This window comes from Danio aesculapii, chromosome 10 (genome assembly GCF_903798145.1).
Source record: "Danio aesculapii chromosome 10, fDanAes4.1, whole genome shotgun sequence".
NCBI classification, from domain to species: Eukaryota; Metazoa; Chordata; class Actinopteri; order Cypriniformes; family Danionidae; genus Danio; species Danio aesculapii.
Window position 1 is genome coordinate 40,316,667 of NC_079444.1, and position 14,248 is coordinate 40,330,914.

The following is a 14,248-nucleotide window of genomic DNA, read 5'->3' on the forward strand; positions in this document are numbered from 1 at the left end:
TCCGTCTGGTCTGCAAACATTGTTCTAGTTAATCACACTTATTGTACTCGTATCGGAGTCAATACATTATTGATTTTCATAATTGGCAAGACAAGCCTTGAGACCGGCCGCATATACAACTCCATGCCTCTTTAATAAAACATGTTACCTATGCATCAGTGTTAATCTCATTGTCGTCATCATTTTTGAACAAGTTTCTTCAGATGAAAACTAAATAAAAATCAAGTGATGATGACGACAACTATAATAAAAATATACTGACATCATGAGATGAGAATGAGTGAGGGATGTTTTTTGCTAAATATGCAATCAGAACTAATCTTGGTCGATAATGCAATATACAAACACGCAAAAAACAGGATACTCTGGTGATTTATATTAGATAGCTCATTTACTAAATCTAAGCAAAAATAAACCTCCACCATTAAAGGTAAAGGATTAAAAAGGCATCTACTTTATTTTTTTGGTCAAATGAAGTGTGTGGCAGAGAGAGCGAGAGCACAGAGCTGCACATTGGAGTAGAGCTCATTAATATTTACAACCCTTCCAAATATGGTCAATATATGGCGCTTCTGATTTTAAGGGGGTTTATGGAGTAATAAATGAGCCTATAAACCAGTTTTACAAAACACAATAGTGATACAAATAATGTTCTGGGAATGTGTTGGTTAATTTGTAGACATTTCTGTCTCAATTAAACATGTCAGTTTTGAGGCCGGGCGATGCAGTGGCGCAGTAGGTAGTGCTGTTGCCTCACAGCAAGAAGGTTGCTGGTTCGAGCCTCGGCTGGGTCAGTTGGCATTTCTGTGTGGAGTTTGCATGTTCTCCCTGCATTTGCGTGGGTTTCCTCCGGGTGCTCCGGTTTCCCCCACAGTCCAAAAACATTCGATACAGGTGAATTGGGTAGGCTAAATTGTCCGTAGTGTATGAGTGTGTGTGGATGTTTCCTAGAGATTGGTTGCAGCTGGAAGGGCATCCGCTGCGTAAAAACGTGCTGGATAAGTTGGCAGTTCATTCCGCTGTGGCGACCCTGGATTAATAAAAGGGACTAAGTTGAAAAAAAAAATGAATGAAATAAATGAATGTTTTGAGGCCAACTCAACGTCTTTAGGTTCATATTTCTTGGGCTTGCAAGAAAAAACACGCAGGGCTCTATTTTAACGATCTAGCCGCAAGGTCTGAAGGGCAGGGCGCAAAAGCATTAAGGCCGTATCCAGATCCCCTTTTGCTATTTTAATGAGGGGAAACTACGTTCTGCTGCGCATGGTCTAACAGGGTTAAGCTTATTCTCTTAATGAGTTATGGGTGTGTTTTGAGCATAAACCATCTCCCATTCCCTTTATGAGTCAGTTGCATCACATTTGCTATTTACATGGCAGACTTTGTTAGTGGAAAAACTGAATGCTTTACTAGCGAGAAAACAGCTAAACAGAGCATCTGCACCGCGAGAATGACAGAATGAACCTCCTCCATACTGCCTTTCACTTTCTCTCTTTCATGGATAAGGAAATGTGTTGTACGCAGAGACATCGATTAGCCTACATAATTAATTTAGTTTGTTGTAGATTTGTTTCAAAACTATTTCTAAATTCAGTTCTAATTTCCAGCAAATTAACAATTATAACAAAGTGTGTGTGTGTGTGTGGCACTTCTAAAAACGAAAGCATAATAGTCATGCACGTCTGTCAAGCATGTGTTCACATTGAAATACATTGGAAAGGTAGCACATTGGAATGGAAAATGCATTATGTGTACTAAATGAGCTCTCTGCATCTTGTCAATTATATAAACTGCCATGACATCAGCCTTGTGGCTCAGTTTCTGATTGGCTGTCTGTTGCCAAGCATTTAGGTGCCACAAAGACAGCTTCACAATGTGAGGTTAACGCCACAAATGTGATATGTGATCTATGTATAACATTGCAGACATGCAGCTCCACATGCTTTAATATAATTGCTCTCACAGAGCTTAGATGCAGTGCCACCCTCCAAAAAATTCTGTTTGTGGTGGACAAAGGAGGAAACAAACAAATAAATAAGGTGAATAAGATAACAACATGATTTTAATTCTCTTCTTCCTTTGCAAATTAACAGCACATTGTCACTAGTCAAGCTAACCTGACAGCTTAGACATAACCTGCTCATGTTAATGTTATGGTAGAGAGAATAAACTGAAATGTGACATACATTTTTCACTGTAAGAAAAGGCAGAGCCCACAGAAAGGGCCCAAAGGAAGCCAGAGGAAGAGTCCGAGAGAAAAGAGAACAATTAGAATGTTCTTTTATACATTTCTTTTGAGCATGTGACCAAAACCCACATCTGAGACATTCAAACTGACCAATCAGAAGATGGAGATCTTCCCCCGCTGTATGACAACATTGCAGACTCCTGATATATACACATTTCAGCCTATAGGCCCTGATCTTATAAGCACATCTGTGCATATAAGAATTCAAGTAATTCATCCCCTCTGTGATGATAAATTCATATTTTATTGCACAAAGTGTCTTTCTGACTGGCAAAGTAAAATGTCTGTAAAAAGCATCCAAATTCAGTATGTTGCTTTTATTTCAGAGTGCTCCACTTCAGCTACCCCACACTACTTTAACAGTTCATTTCCACTGAGCAGTATGATTTGGTACAGTACAGTATGCAATTGTTTCCACTGTCAGAAGTTGTGAATGATACCAGAATGGCGAATTGTACCTTCCCACTTTTTTTAGTACTTGGCACATTACTTAAACATTATTACAATTAATTTTCTGTAAAGATATTTATAAGAGAGGATGCAGACTGAAGTATTTTCAGAGTTAAAATATATTTAGCTGTCTTTTTAAACCAGGGGTAAAATAAAGCATAAACCAGAGGATTCATACCTGAGTTAGCATACACAACCCATGTCAGAACATTTATAGTTGTGGAGGAGTTTACAGCTATTGTACAGATATAGTAAGGAATCCAGCAAAGCAGATAAACTGACACAATGATTCCTAAAGTTAGAGCAGCTTTACTCTCAGATTTCCTCTTCAATGAACCTTCAGTTACACATTTACCACCCTTCATCAGAGAGTTTATAACCTTCACTTGCTGATGAACTACATAGAAAATCCTCAAATATAAAATGATGATCGTGATAAAGGGAAAAATAAAAGACATTATCAGATTAGTGACTATCCAACTAAAAAACATCATGACTGAACCTTGCCCATAACACACATCTGTTCTGTGTGAAGTGTCAAAATATCCATTATTAATAACAAACGTAATGTTATATGCTGAGAAGCAAACCCAGCTCAGACAGACACTCATGAGTGTTTTAGTGATGGTTATTTTCTGTGGGTACAGTAAAGGGTGACACACAGCCACATAACGATCAACAGCAATTAAAACCAAATTACTAAGAGATGCAGAGAGAAGCACTGCAATGCATAATAAATAGAGTGAACAGAAAGTGTCTCCAAAGTACCAACATGTCTCAATCATTCTGATGGCCTCTATAGGCATGGCGAGTCCAATAAACAGATCATTTACAGCCAGAGAGAGAATAATCATGTTGGTTGGAGTGTGAAGCTTCTTGAAATGAGAGATGGAGATGATCACCAGCAAGTTCAGAAACACAGTCCATGCTGACAGCAATGATGCAAACAAATATGTGGTGATATATCCATGACTTGAGTGTTTCCCAGTGACACATGATGAGTTGATGTCAGGAAAGCAGTATTGAGTCTCCTGATCCTCTGTCTCATAGGCCATGAGTGAGTCTCCTCCTGTTTGTAGTTTGTTCTGCTCTCCTTTCATTTATACTGTGTCATCTATTATGTACCACCCATTCTGATGTAATAATAATAATAAAAAAATAAAAAAACCTGAGCAGACCTTCAATCCTCTCAATCTTGATTTATTTTATTTGACCTGTTTTAAACCTAAATGGGGCATCTCTCTGTTTGTGTGCATACTCACATCAGGGTGTTTAATTATTTCTTAGGTTATATATTTTCCAGGTACATACTAAAAACATTCTGAATCACAATATTACCATCAGTTTAGCTTTTGCAATAGACAAGTCTGCTGTCTGTCATATTTTAGCAACCTGTCATAGTAACTAACGAACAATTCCTTAAAGTTCTGCAATATACATTAGAACACAATATTAAAGCTGTAGCCTACGTCACATCATAAAGGTGAACTAGCATCTGCTGATCATATTATATCTACAGATATCAGCAATGGCTGATTGACACATTTAGTTGATCTTGTTAAATAGGTTAAAAGCTGTAACCCAGATGTCATGTTTAGAGCGCTTTGACAAACATGTTTCCACTCTTAACTGCAAAATTGGAATGAATTTAAACTACTACATATGAGAGCTTTTGCTTTAAGTGCGGAAGTATTATGGCTGCCGTAGTCTAAAGCTAAATGCATTATGGGTGATGTAGTGAACAAATGTACTCACCAGAGTGTTTACCATACTGCTGCTAAAAACAAGGAAGAAATGTGTGCGTGCGTGCTTTTTCTCTGAAATTATTATATTCACGTCACCCTGGTGTGTTTGAATTGTACCTCAGATGAAATGGCAGTGTTGGAACAGTAGGCCTCTCTCCAGGCAGTCACATGGGTTGGTCTGCCTTTGTTTACTCAATGAAAGCATCAGTGACTGCGTTTACATGGACATCAGTAATCAAATTATTGCTTTAATTAAGACAATAATAAGATTAAGGTGTTTAGATGAGTTGCTTTTTGAATGTTTCTTTCATGATTCCCTTTTACATGTTGTAGCACATAATTAGATTAACGTCATTGCGTCACCGCGCTATCCGCATTTCCTCCGGAGTTTCATGTAATTTCGGGTGTTTCATTATTAATTTGTCGACTTTAACTGTGGTGGCACTTTCACTTTAATTCGGGCATTGGGGCATGCCCCCCGTGACAAACGAGATATTGGATGCAACTATGAACTGCTGGAAGAATTGTTTTAATGGAAGTTCATACCCGCATGCTGAATGGAAGAAAAAAAAAAACTCTGCATTTGACGATGCAGGTGTCTGTGGTCTGCATTGACTCGGTAGGTGCAAAGAGTGTCGTGTGCGTGGACTTTAAAAAAAAAAAAAAAAAAAATTCCAAATCCTCCAGAAACGCTCTTTTATTACCCCATAAAATTCCCCTAGAATTATAAGGTTCATATTGACTATATTTGGATCTGTTGTGAATATTAATGAGCTTCACTCTTACATACAGCTCTCACAGACACACACACAGCATGATGTATGCTGAAGCTGCTTATGCATTATGCTTTTGCTGCTGTGTAATAAATCAATAGCATTTCTGAGGCTAGTCAGGCAACTTAGACAACATTGAGTGATGCGGTGCTCATTGCTCATACTAGTGGTATTGGTGTAATCGTGGTTATTTTATTTAAAGTGTGAAAATGAAATTTAGTAGGATTAAGTAATATAAAATGATAAGTCAGTTAAAAATATTGATGTTATAAATTGTAAATATGTGGAAAATATTAACCAATTTGGTTAGAAATGATCATTTCTAAATAAATCAACAGATAAAAAAAAACTGTATTGTCATAAATAGACTATTCATAACTGTGCGTTCACACTGAAAGCGGTGAGAGCGTCCAAGGTCGCTTTGGCCGCCCTGGCGACAACGATGTCTGCCTTCAGCTCCGGCGGCGAGAGCGTCAAAATTCGCGACATTGATCTCGTATTTAAAGGAGCCATTGCAGCATATCAGTTACATTCCTGCATAAAACACGCTTTCTAGCATGAAAATGTTGCGCATTTCTTATCAAATTTATTTAACAATGGAAGATCAAGTTGCATGTGATGTGGCTTTGCTCCACTTAAATATCCAATATGTGTCCATATGTCTAAAATATTCTAAAGCAGCAATACTGTTTTGTATTGTCGCATAAAATTCCCGCGTTTTTAAAGATAAATATATACAACATTAATGCACATCAGTAACTCATCAGTAACTTATTTAATGCATGTTCCTGTAAGAAAGCAATGTAAATAATTGAAAATCCGGCAACCGCAATCATCAAACCCTTAGGAACAACTGTGGTCGGAACCAAAGTTCACAGGACTGTGTTCTCTGAACTCCTCTCAAGCGGTGGACTTCTTCATTCTGATTGCTTGCCGCCGAACTGCGTCATAGCTCATTACCATAAAGTTGACTTGATTTCAACTCTCCTCGACGCCCACACTGGCGAAGACGCGCCGCGCTGCTCTTCGCCGCTTATCGCTGCCGGCTCTCATAGAAAATTAATGACTTCCGGCTACTTTGACGCTCTCATAGCTTTCGATGTGAACGTACAGTAACAGTTGGGGACGTTTTAATAAAGCAGCGTTCTGAATCAGGTTTAGTACTGCTGTTTTGAAGGCCTGCTGATGGAGTCATGCGGTCTTAAAATGATAAGAACTTGAAGTTTGCTACATTTTTTTAACAGGAAGGGTATTATTTTTCTGACGTTGTGATTGTGAATCACATCCATAAATCACCGGGTCATTGCTCAGCTGATCTTCAAGCTGAACCTCATTCTCTGAGACTGAATCATTGTGAAAGTTTATCAGCTTTCCTTTATTCTGGATTTTTAGATCAGGGATTCTCAATCGGCCAGTCCAGTTTAAAGCAGAAGCTGGTCTTTTGCAATCTCCCTGTTAATATATAGTAAGTGTTATGGTAAGTAAAGTATTATAGTTAATAGTAAATAAAATTATATATTTTTTATAAAATGCTGATAATAGAAAAATAACAGAAGGCACAACAATATATATCTATTTGTTTTTTATTTGTTAATAAATAAAGGTTTAAATGAGCATTTTATACAAACATTTTAGAGAAAATGTCAGACATGTGGGCCTTAAAAAATTGATCGGATAAAGAAGTGGGCCCCGAAGTGAAAAAGGTTGAGAACTCCCTTTTTTAGAGTAAATATCTTATTTAAACAATGGTTGAATCAAATACATATTAAGTAAATTAAATACAAATGAATCATTAACATCTTGGATCAAGCATCCTCTCTGGGCAGTATTTGTATTGACCATAGCTTGTTTGAGTTTTTCTTTTCTTTCTATTTTCAATCTGGTAAAACACATTGTAGCTCACATTATAAATGTATTTCCTCTGTTCTGATAATATTAATACATATTTAATTAGCATTACTGTACCCTATATGGATATGTACAACAATATATGTGTACATTTTGAAGAGGCAGGACTTATCCAATGATAATCAGAAACTAAATGAAATGAATGAATAAATCATTCTTAACCAGCACCAGGACGTGGATGCACTGTGGCGCTGTTTTTGAACATGTCAGTGTTTACGAATAGATTACGTCAAAAAGAACATGAGTAATCTTGGCGAACTATACATCAGTCTAAAGCTACAACCCTCAACACTAGCTAGTTGTTTGTTATTTGGGAAGCTTATAAAGAATGTACTTGCTAAATTTGTGTAAATTTTACAGAAGACGCTTATTAGAAATGGTGCATATCATCCTTATAACAAGACGCACACATTCATTGCTGTACTCCACGGTTTATTTGGAACGGTAAGAGTCCTCAGAACAACATTCCATCTAACACATTTTGTCCACTGACACAATAGTGTTGAATTACAGATGGCTGTTCGCTTGTTTATGTCACCGTTTCTTCCGGAGACCTGTTGTTTACATTGTCTACTATGTTACTTACACACAAATAAAGGGCATCTTGGTAGTAAATAGCAAGATGATGTCATTGTTTACAGTGTTACAAATAAAATGAGACCACAAACTGAATAAAAAGTCAAAGTTATAGTTACTAAAATCTAAACAAAGCAGTTGAGTGTGTTCACATTCTGCATATGCTGTTTGTGAGCCGCTTTTAACCAGTAACTTACTTTCTAGTTTGACTGATGGAGAAATTGAAAGCAAGTAGTAACCCTTCATGGACAGGTGCTGCATAACTATAAACTGAACAGCAAACAGTTTTTATTGTAGTTAGAGTTTTAAGAATGTTAAAATAGGGCATTTATAGATATTAAACCCAAAGAAAGATTAGGTACCTCCTATCAGCTATTGATCACGTCTCTTCATTTTGTATTACAACATTAATAACTAATATCAAACATGCATTTATGTTTTATTAGTGATAGCTAATAATAAATTTTAATTAATGTTGAGCAAAACTATTGATCAGAGAGGATGCCGGCTGAAATATTTTCAGAGTTAAAATGAGTTTAGCTGTCTTTTTAAACCAGGGGTAAAATAAAGCATAAACCAGAGGATTCAGACCTGAGTTAGCATGAACAGCCCATATTAAAACATTCATAGCCGTGGAAGAGTTTACAGTTAGAGAACAGATATAGAAAGGAATCCAGCAAAGCAGATAAACAGTCACAATGATTCCTAAAGTCAGAGCAGCTTTACTCTCAGATTTCCTCTTAAACAAACCCTCTGTTACACATATTCCACCCTTCATCAGACAGTTTATAATCTTCACTTGCTGATGAACTACATAGAAAATCCTCAAATATAAAGTGATGATCAGTGTGCAAGGAAAAATAAAACCCACAAATAGATCAATGATTGTCCAACCAAAACTCATCATGAATAAACACTGTCCATAACACACATATGTTCTGTGTGAAGTGTCAAAATAGCCATTGTTAACTACAAGGGCAGTGCTATACGCTGAGAAGCAAACCCAGCTCAGAGAGATGCTCGTTAATGTTTTAGTGATGGTGATTTTCTGTGGGTACAGTAAAGGGTAACACACAGCCACATAACGATCAACAGCAATTAAAACTAAATTACTAAGAGATGCTGAGAGAAGTAATACAATAAATATTAAATAGAGCTTACAGAAAGTGTCTCTAAAGTACCAACACATCTCAATCAGTCTGATGGCTTCTACAGGCATGACAAGTCCAACAAACATATCAGTTACAGCCAGAGAGAGAATAATCATGTTGGTTGGAGTGTGAAGCTTCTTGAAGTGAGAGATGGAGATGATCACCAGCAGGTTCAGAAACACAGTCCATGCTGACAGCAATGACACAAACAAATATATAATATTATATTCATCAATGGAGCGTTTCCCCTTGACACATGATGAGTTGATGTTAGGAAAGCAGTATTGAGTCTCCTGATCTTCCGTCTCATAGGCCATGAGTGAGTCTCCTCCTGTTAGTAGTTTGTTCTGCTCTCCTTTCTGTCCCCTTTCTATTTATACTGTCTGGATCAGGCTGACCAACCCATTTATTACCCAGTCTGATGTAATGCATCAGTTTTATTTCCCTTGATCTTTCTTGAACAAAATGTATGAGATGCAGTTAGTTCTTGCAGCCATATTTAATAATTACAAAGGCAGTGCTATTAGCTAATTAGCAAAGCCAGCTCCGACAGATAATCATTATTGTTTTAGTAATGGTTATTTTTGTTGGTACAGTAAAGTATGCATATTGTGTTGTCCCTTCAAGCAAATTTGTTTTTGTGAAGTGTTTTACCTAAGGAGATTTTTATATAATGAGGGATGGTTAAATGTGTGATTATTTATTTTTCTTTGTATTCACTTTATCATACAATATGAGCATTTTATCATACAAAGTATTGCTGAAAAGGTAAATATGTGGTGTGTAACTGGTGTATATTAAAAAGTGTTAGAAAATACCATCTATAAGAAAACCTTTTCATTGTAAAAACAAATGAAATAATCACAACATTTGGAGACTTTGTACTCATTTTTCCATGTGGATGATGTTTCAGGTTTGATATACAGAACAGATAAAATCAAAACTGCACAGGTAAAACATTTTTGGCTGATTCAAGGCCACACATGAAGCTGTTTTCTAGATCAGGTTTAGTTTTTAAGGCATGACGATTGAGTATTGCAGTCCTATCTTGAAATTACAAGAGTTGGTGAAGTGGCTTTGCTGCATTTTGTAACATGAAGAGTTTTTTCTAATGTTGTGATTGTGAAATGCAAACCTAAAAGACCGGTTATTCCACTCAAACTACACACCTGCCACACCACTTTCAGATCTCCTCCTGATTACACAAACACACAGCTGAAGCTAATCAGAATTCCTTGAAAAGACAGTCAGACAGCTGCATCTCATCCAGAATGCTGCTACCAGGATTCTGACCAGAACCAGGAAATCAGAGCACATCACACCTGTTCCCAGGTCTTTACACTTGCTCCCAGTTACATTCAGAATAGATTTGAAAGTATTATTACTTGCCTATAAATCATTAAATGGCATAGGACCTCAATACCTTTAAAAGCTAGCTACTCCCAAACATTGCAAAAAAATATGAAAATTTTACATGGGACATAAAGCATTAATAAGCTGGCCTGGAATGGACATGGTGAGAATTTCACTCACAAATTTAGCTGGCGGTAGCATTTTAACTTTTTGCATGTATAGAGCAAGTGTCAATGTCATTATGAATGAGTTTAATACAGTTTTTGTATACCAACAAGCAAAACATTTCCAGACAAAAATATTCTAAATATTACCGTATGGTATATTAATCCTGAAGCAGACACATAACCCCAAATACCCAATTTAAACACATGATAAATAGGTGCTACATAACTGTTGGCTGGTTTAGGTAACATTAATCACATATCTTTTTTTTTTTTTTTTGATTTTTAACCTTTTGATAATTGATAAGAGAGTGGAAACAGGAATGCACAGGGAACAGGAAGAGGGGAAGATCGGCAAAGGACCTCAAGTCATCAAACAAACTTGGGTCACTGTAAATACCTTAGAGATATGCATCAATGCACTTATCCACTAAGCACACATATACACAGTTGAAGTCAGAATTATTAGCCCCGCTGAATTATTAGCCTCCCTGTTTATTTTTTCCCCAATTTCTGTTTAACAAAGAGAAGATTTTTTTTCAACACATTTCTAAACATAATAGTTTTAATAACTCATTTCTAATAACAGATTTATTTTATCTTTGCCATGATGACAGTAAATAATATTTTACTAGATATTTTTTCAAGACATTTCTGTACAGCTTAACATTTAAAGGCTTAACTAGGTAGGTTAGGGTAATTAGGCAAGTTATTGTATAACGATGGTTTGTTCTGTAGACTATCTAAAAAATATATAGCTTAAAGGGGCTAATAATGTTGACCTTAAAATTGTTTTTAAAAAAATTAAAAACTGCTTTTATTTTAGCCGAAATAAAACAAATAAGACTTTCTCCAAAAGAAAAAATATTATCAGACATACTGTAAAAATTTCATTGCTCTGTTAAACATCATTTGGGAAATATTAAAAAAAATCAAAGGGAGGCTAATAATTCTGACTTCAACTATATATATTGTGTGTGTGTATGTGTGTGTATATATATATATATATATATATATATATATATATATATATATATATATATATATATAAAAAAAATTAATGTTGCATATACATATTGATCAGAGAGGATGCCTGCTGTAATATTTCAGAGTTAAAATGAGTTTAACTGTCTTTTTAAACCAGGGGTAAAATAGAGCATAAACCAGAGGATTCAGACCTGAGTTAGCATGAACAGCCCATATTAAAACATTTATAACCGGGGGAGAGTTTACCGATAAAGAACAGATATAGTAAGGAATCCAGCAGAGCAAATAAACTGACACAATAATTCCTAAAGTCAGAGCAGCTTTACTCTCAGATTTCCTCTTAAACAAACCCTCTGTTACACATTTACCACCCTTCATCAGAGAGTTTTTAACCTTTACTTGCTGATGAACTACATAGAAAATCCTCAGATATAAAGTGATGATCAGCACACAAGGAAAAATAAAACAAATGAACAGATCAGTGACTATCCAACTAAAACTCATCATCACTAAACACTCTCCGTAACACAGATCTGTTCTGTGTGAAGTGTCAGAAAATCCACTATTAATTACAAATGTAGTGTTATAAGCTAATAAGCAAACCCAGCTTAGACAGATAGTCATTAAAGTTTTAGTGATTGTTATTTTCTGTGGTTACTGTAAAGGGTGACACACAGCCACATAACGATCAACAGCAATTAAAATTAAATTACTAAGAGATGTTGTAAGAAGTAATGACACAAATAATAAATAGAGTCCACAGAAAGTGTCTCCAAAGTACCAACACGTCTCAATCAGTCTGATGGCCTCTATAGGCATGACGAGTCCAACAAGAAGATCAGTTACAGCCAGAGAGAGAATAATCATGTTGGTTGGAGTGTGAAGCTTCTTGAAGTGAGAGATGGAGATGATCACCAGCAGGTTCAGAAACACAGTCCATGCTGACAGCAATGACACAAACAAGTATGTGATGATATATCCATTACTGGAGCGTCTCCCTTTAACACATGATGAGTTGATGTCAGGAAAGTAGTATTGAGTCTCCTGATCCTCTGTCTCATAGGCCATGAGTGAGTCTCCTTCTGTTAGGAGTTTGTTCTGCTCTCCTTTCACATTTTCATTGTAAAAGTCTACTATCACCTGCCAACCAGATGATATCTGCAGATTGACTGACACATTTAGGGCGCACTCACACTATGCTATCCGAACCATGCCCAGGCCCGTTTCCCGGATCGTTTGAGAATTGTTAGTGCTCTGAAATGGGCTTAGACGTGGTTCAGTTGGCTGACCCTGGCCCAATTGGAAGAGGTGTGCCAGAGCACGGTTCACTTAGGCTCACTTCAGCGCGGTTCACTTGAGCGCGCTTGAGCCTGAAGATGAGACGTGACTTTTAAGGTACTGCTTCATATGGATTTAATAATCATTCTTACTGTTCAATGAATGCAAACTGTCATAGATTATAAAAAACACAAACCCCTCACTGCACGATAGCTGCACCTTTAGCAAACCTCCTAATTCTTGCAGCACAAGGACTTTTATGATTGTTTATCAGCGTCAAAAGTGGCTGATCTCTTCGGCAAAATATTTGACTGCGTGTCACAGCATCCTGAACCACTAAAACTATATAAAGAAATCTCCACTGTGCTGAGCGAGAGCGCTTCTTAAACTGAACATGTGCTCATGGCCAGGAGTGCGGGCCGCCGGGGGAGATGGGAGGGGGACTTGCTTCGGCCCGGTTCAAGGCAACTGCACATAGTGTGAGTACGCCCTTACTTAATCTAGTTAAATTGGCCAAAAGCTGTAATCTAGATGCATTTACATCGTTTAAGTAGCCAATCTAAATCTGTGCCATTTCAAATCTTCTAAAGCATATAATTGGTGTGATGCCTGGTTCAGACTTATTTATAAACAGATCTTTCAAGCAATCTCACTTAAAAGGGTGGTTCAATGCTGTTTCATGCATGCAAAGTTATTTACGCCATTAATGAGTTAAACTCTCATGCTCAACTATGGGTCAAGTTTAAAAAATATATGATAAATAATTATTTGTAAGTATTGATTTGCAAAAAATGTATTTCCGGGGTGACCAGGTTAAACTTTTTTCAGATTCTGTCTCTATTTTATGTAACTAAGAGTAGACCTGCCCGATCGCGATTAGAAAAGTCATTTTTAAATAGTAAAAGCTGTGATTATTTCGATTAAAACTATGACGACAGCCGCGCTGACCATTAGAACCAATGGCAGGCCCTTTCATTGAGTGCGGAAACACAATGACCAATCACAGGTGTTTAAAAACTCGCTCAGCAGCGCTCAAAAAGCAAGCTGGATATAATTTACATTTATTTATTTGCTATAAATGCGCACGTTGTCTTCTATGAATGTATTCGAGTTTTGTTGATTTAGTTTTTTCTTTGAGCAGGTAAAAATAAAGGCACAGCTCAATATCTGACTGCTTGATTTAAAGGACTTAATTGTATTACAAATAATATATATTCATAAATGTAACATTTTAATACAAAAATTCTTGTGCTGTGAAGAATTTCTGGGATTTGCACATTGTTTGGAAGCATATGAATGTAAAAACATTCCAAAACAGTAATCAAGTCAAATCACATCAGAGCATGCTTATTTTTTCAGTATTGATGTAATGCTGTACTATGTGCTTGTGAAATGGCAGTGTTGGTACAGTAGGCCTCTCTTCAGGCAGTCGCATGAGTTGGTCTGTCTTTTGTTTACTTTTACTGATCAGTGAAAACATCAATGATGTAACAACTCTGAGGACCAATTATAATTGTTTTGATTTATTCTCTGTTATTGATATTATTAGACATGATCCTCTACTGAACTGTTCATTAAATGTGTGAAATACTGTGAACACACACACACACACACG

The 14,248-nt window shown here is 36.5% G+C and overlaps 2 protein-coding genes and 1 pseudogene across 2 annotated transcripts; all 3 read right to left on the minus strand.

The window, feature by feature from the left end:
- Positions 1-2,754: 2,754 nt before the first annotated feature.
- LOC130236568 (trace amine-associated receptor 13c-like) lies at positions 2,755-3,789 on the minus strand. Its single transcript, XM_056467297.1, has one exon. The coding sequence runs from the start codon at positions 3,751-3,753 to the stop codon at positions 2,755-2,757; it is 999 nt and encodes a 332-aa protein (XP_056323272.1). The 5' UTR covers positions 3,754-3,789.
- A 4,380-nt stretch (positions 3,790-8,169) lies between these two features.
- On the minus strand, positions 8,170-9,213 carry LOC130236604 (trace amine-associated receptor 13c-like). Its single transcript, XM_056467341.1, has one exon. The coding sequence runs from the start codon at positions 9,166-9,168 to the stop codon at positions 8,170-8,172; it is 999 nt and encodes a 332-aa protein (XP_056323316.1). The 5' UTR covers positions 9,169-9,213.
- Positions 9,214-11,448: 2,235 nt separating this feature from the next.
- Positions 11,449-12,423, minus strand: LOC130236039 (trace amine-associated receptor 13c-like; annotated as a pseudogene).
- Between the last annotated feature and the right edge of the window lie 1,825 nt (positions 12,424-14,248).

Coding starts and splice junctions, on each gene's coding strand:
- LOC130236568 (XM_056467297.1), bottom strand. CDS start 3,753: ATGGCCTATGAGACAGAGGATCAGGAGACTCAATACTGCTTTCCTGAC.
- LOC130236604 (XM_056467341.1), bottom strand. CDS start 9,168: ATGGCCTATGAGACGGAAGATCAGGAGACTCAATACTGCTTTCCTAAC.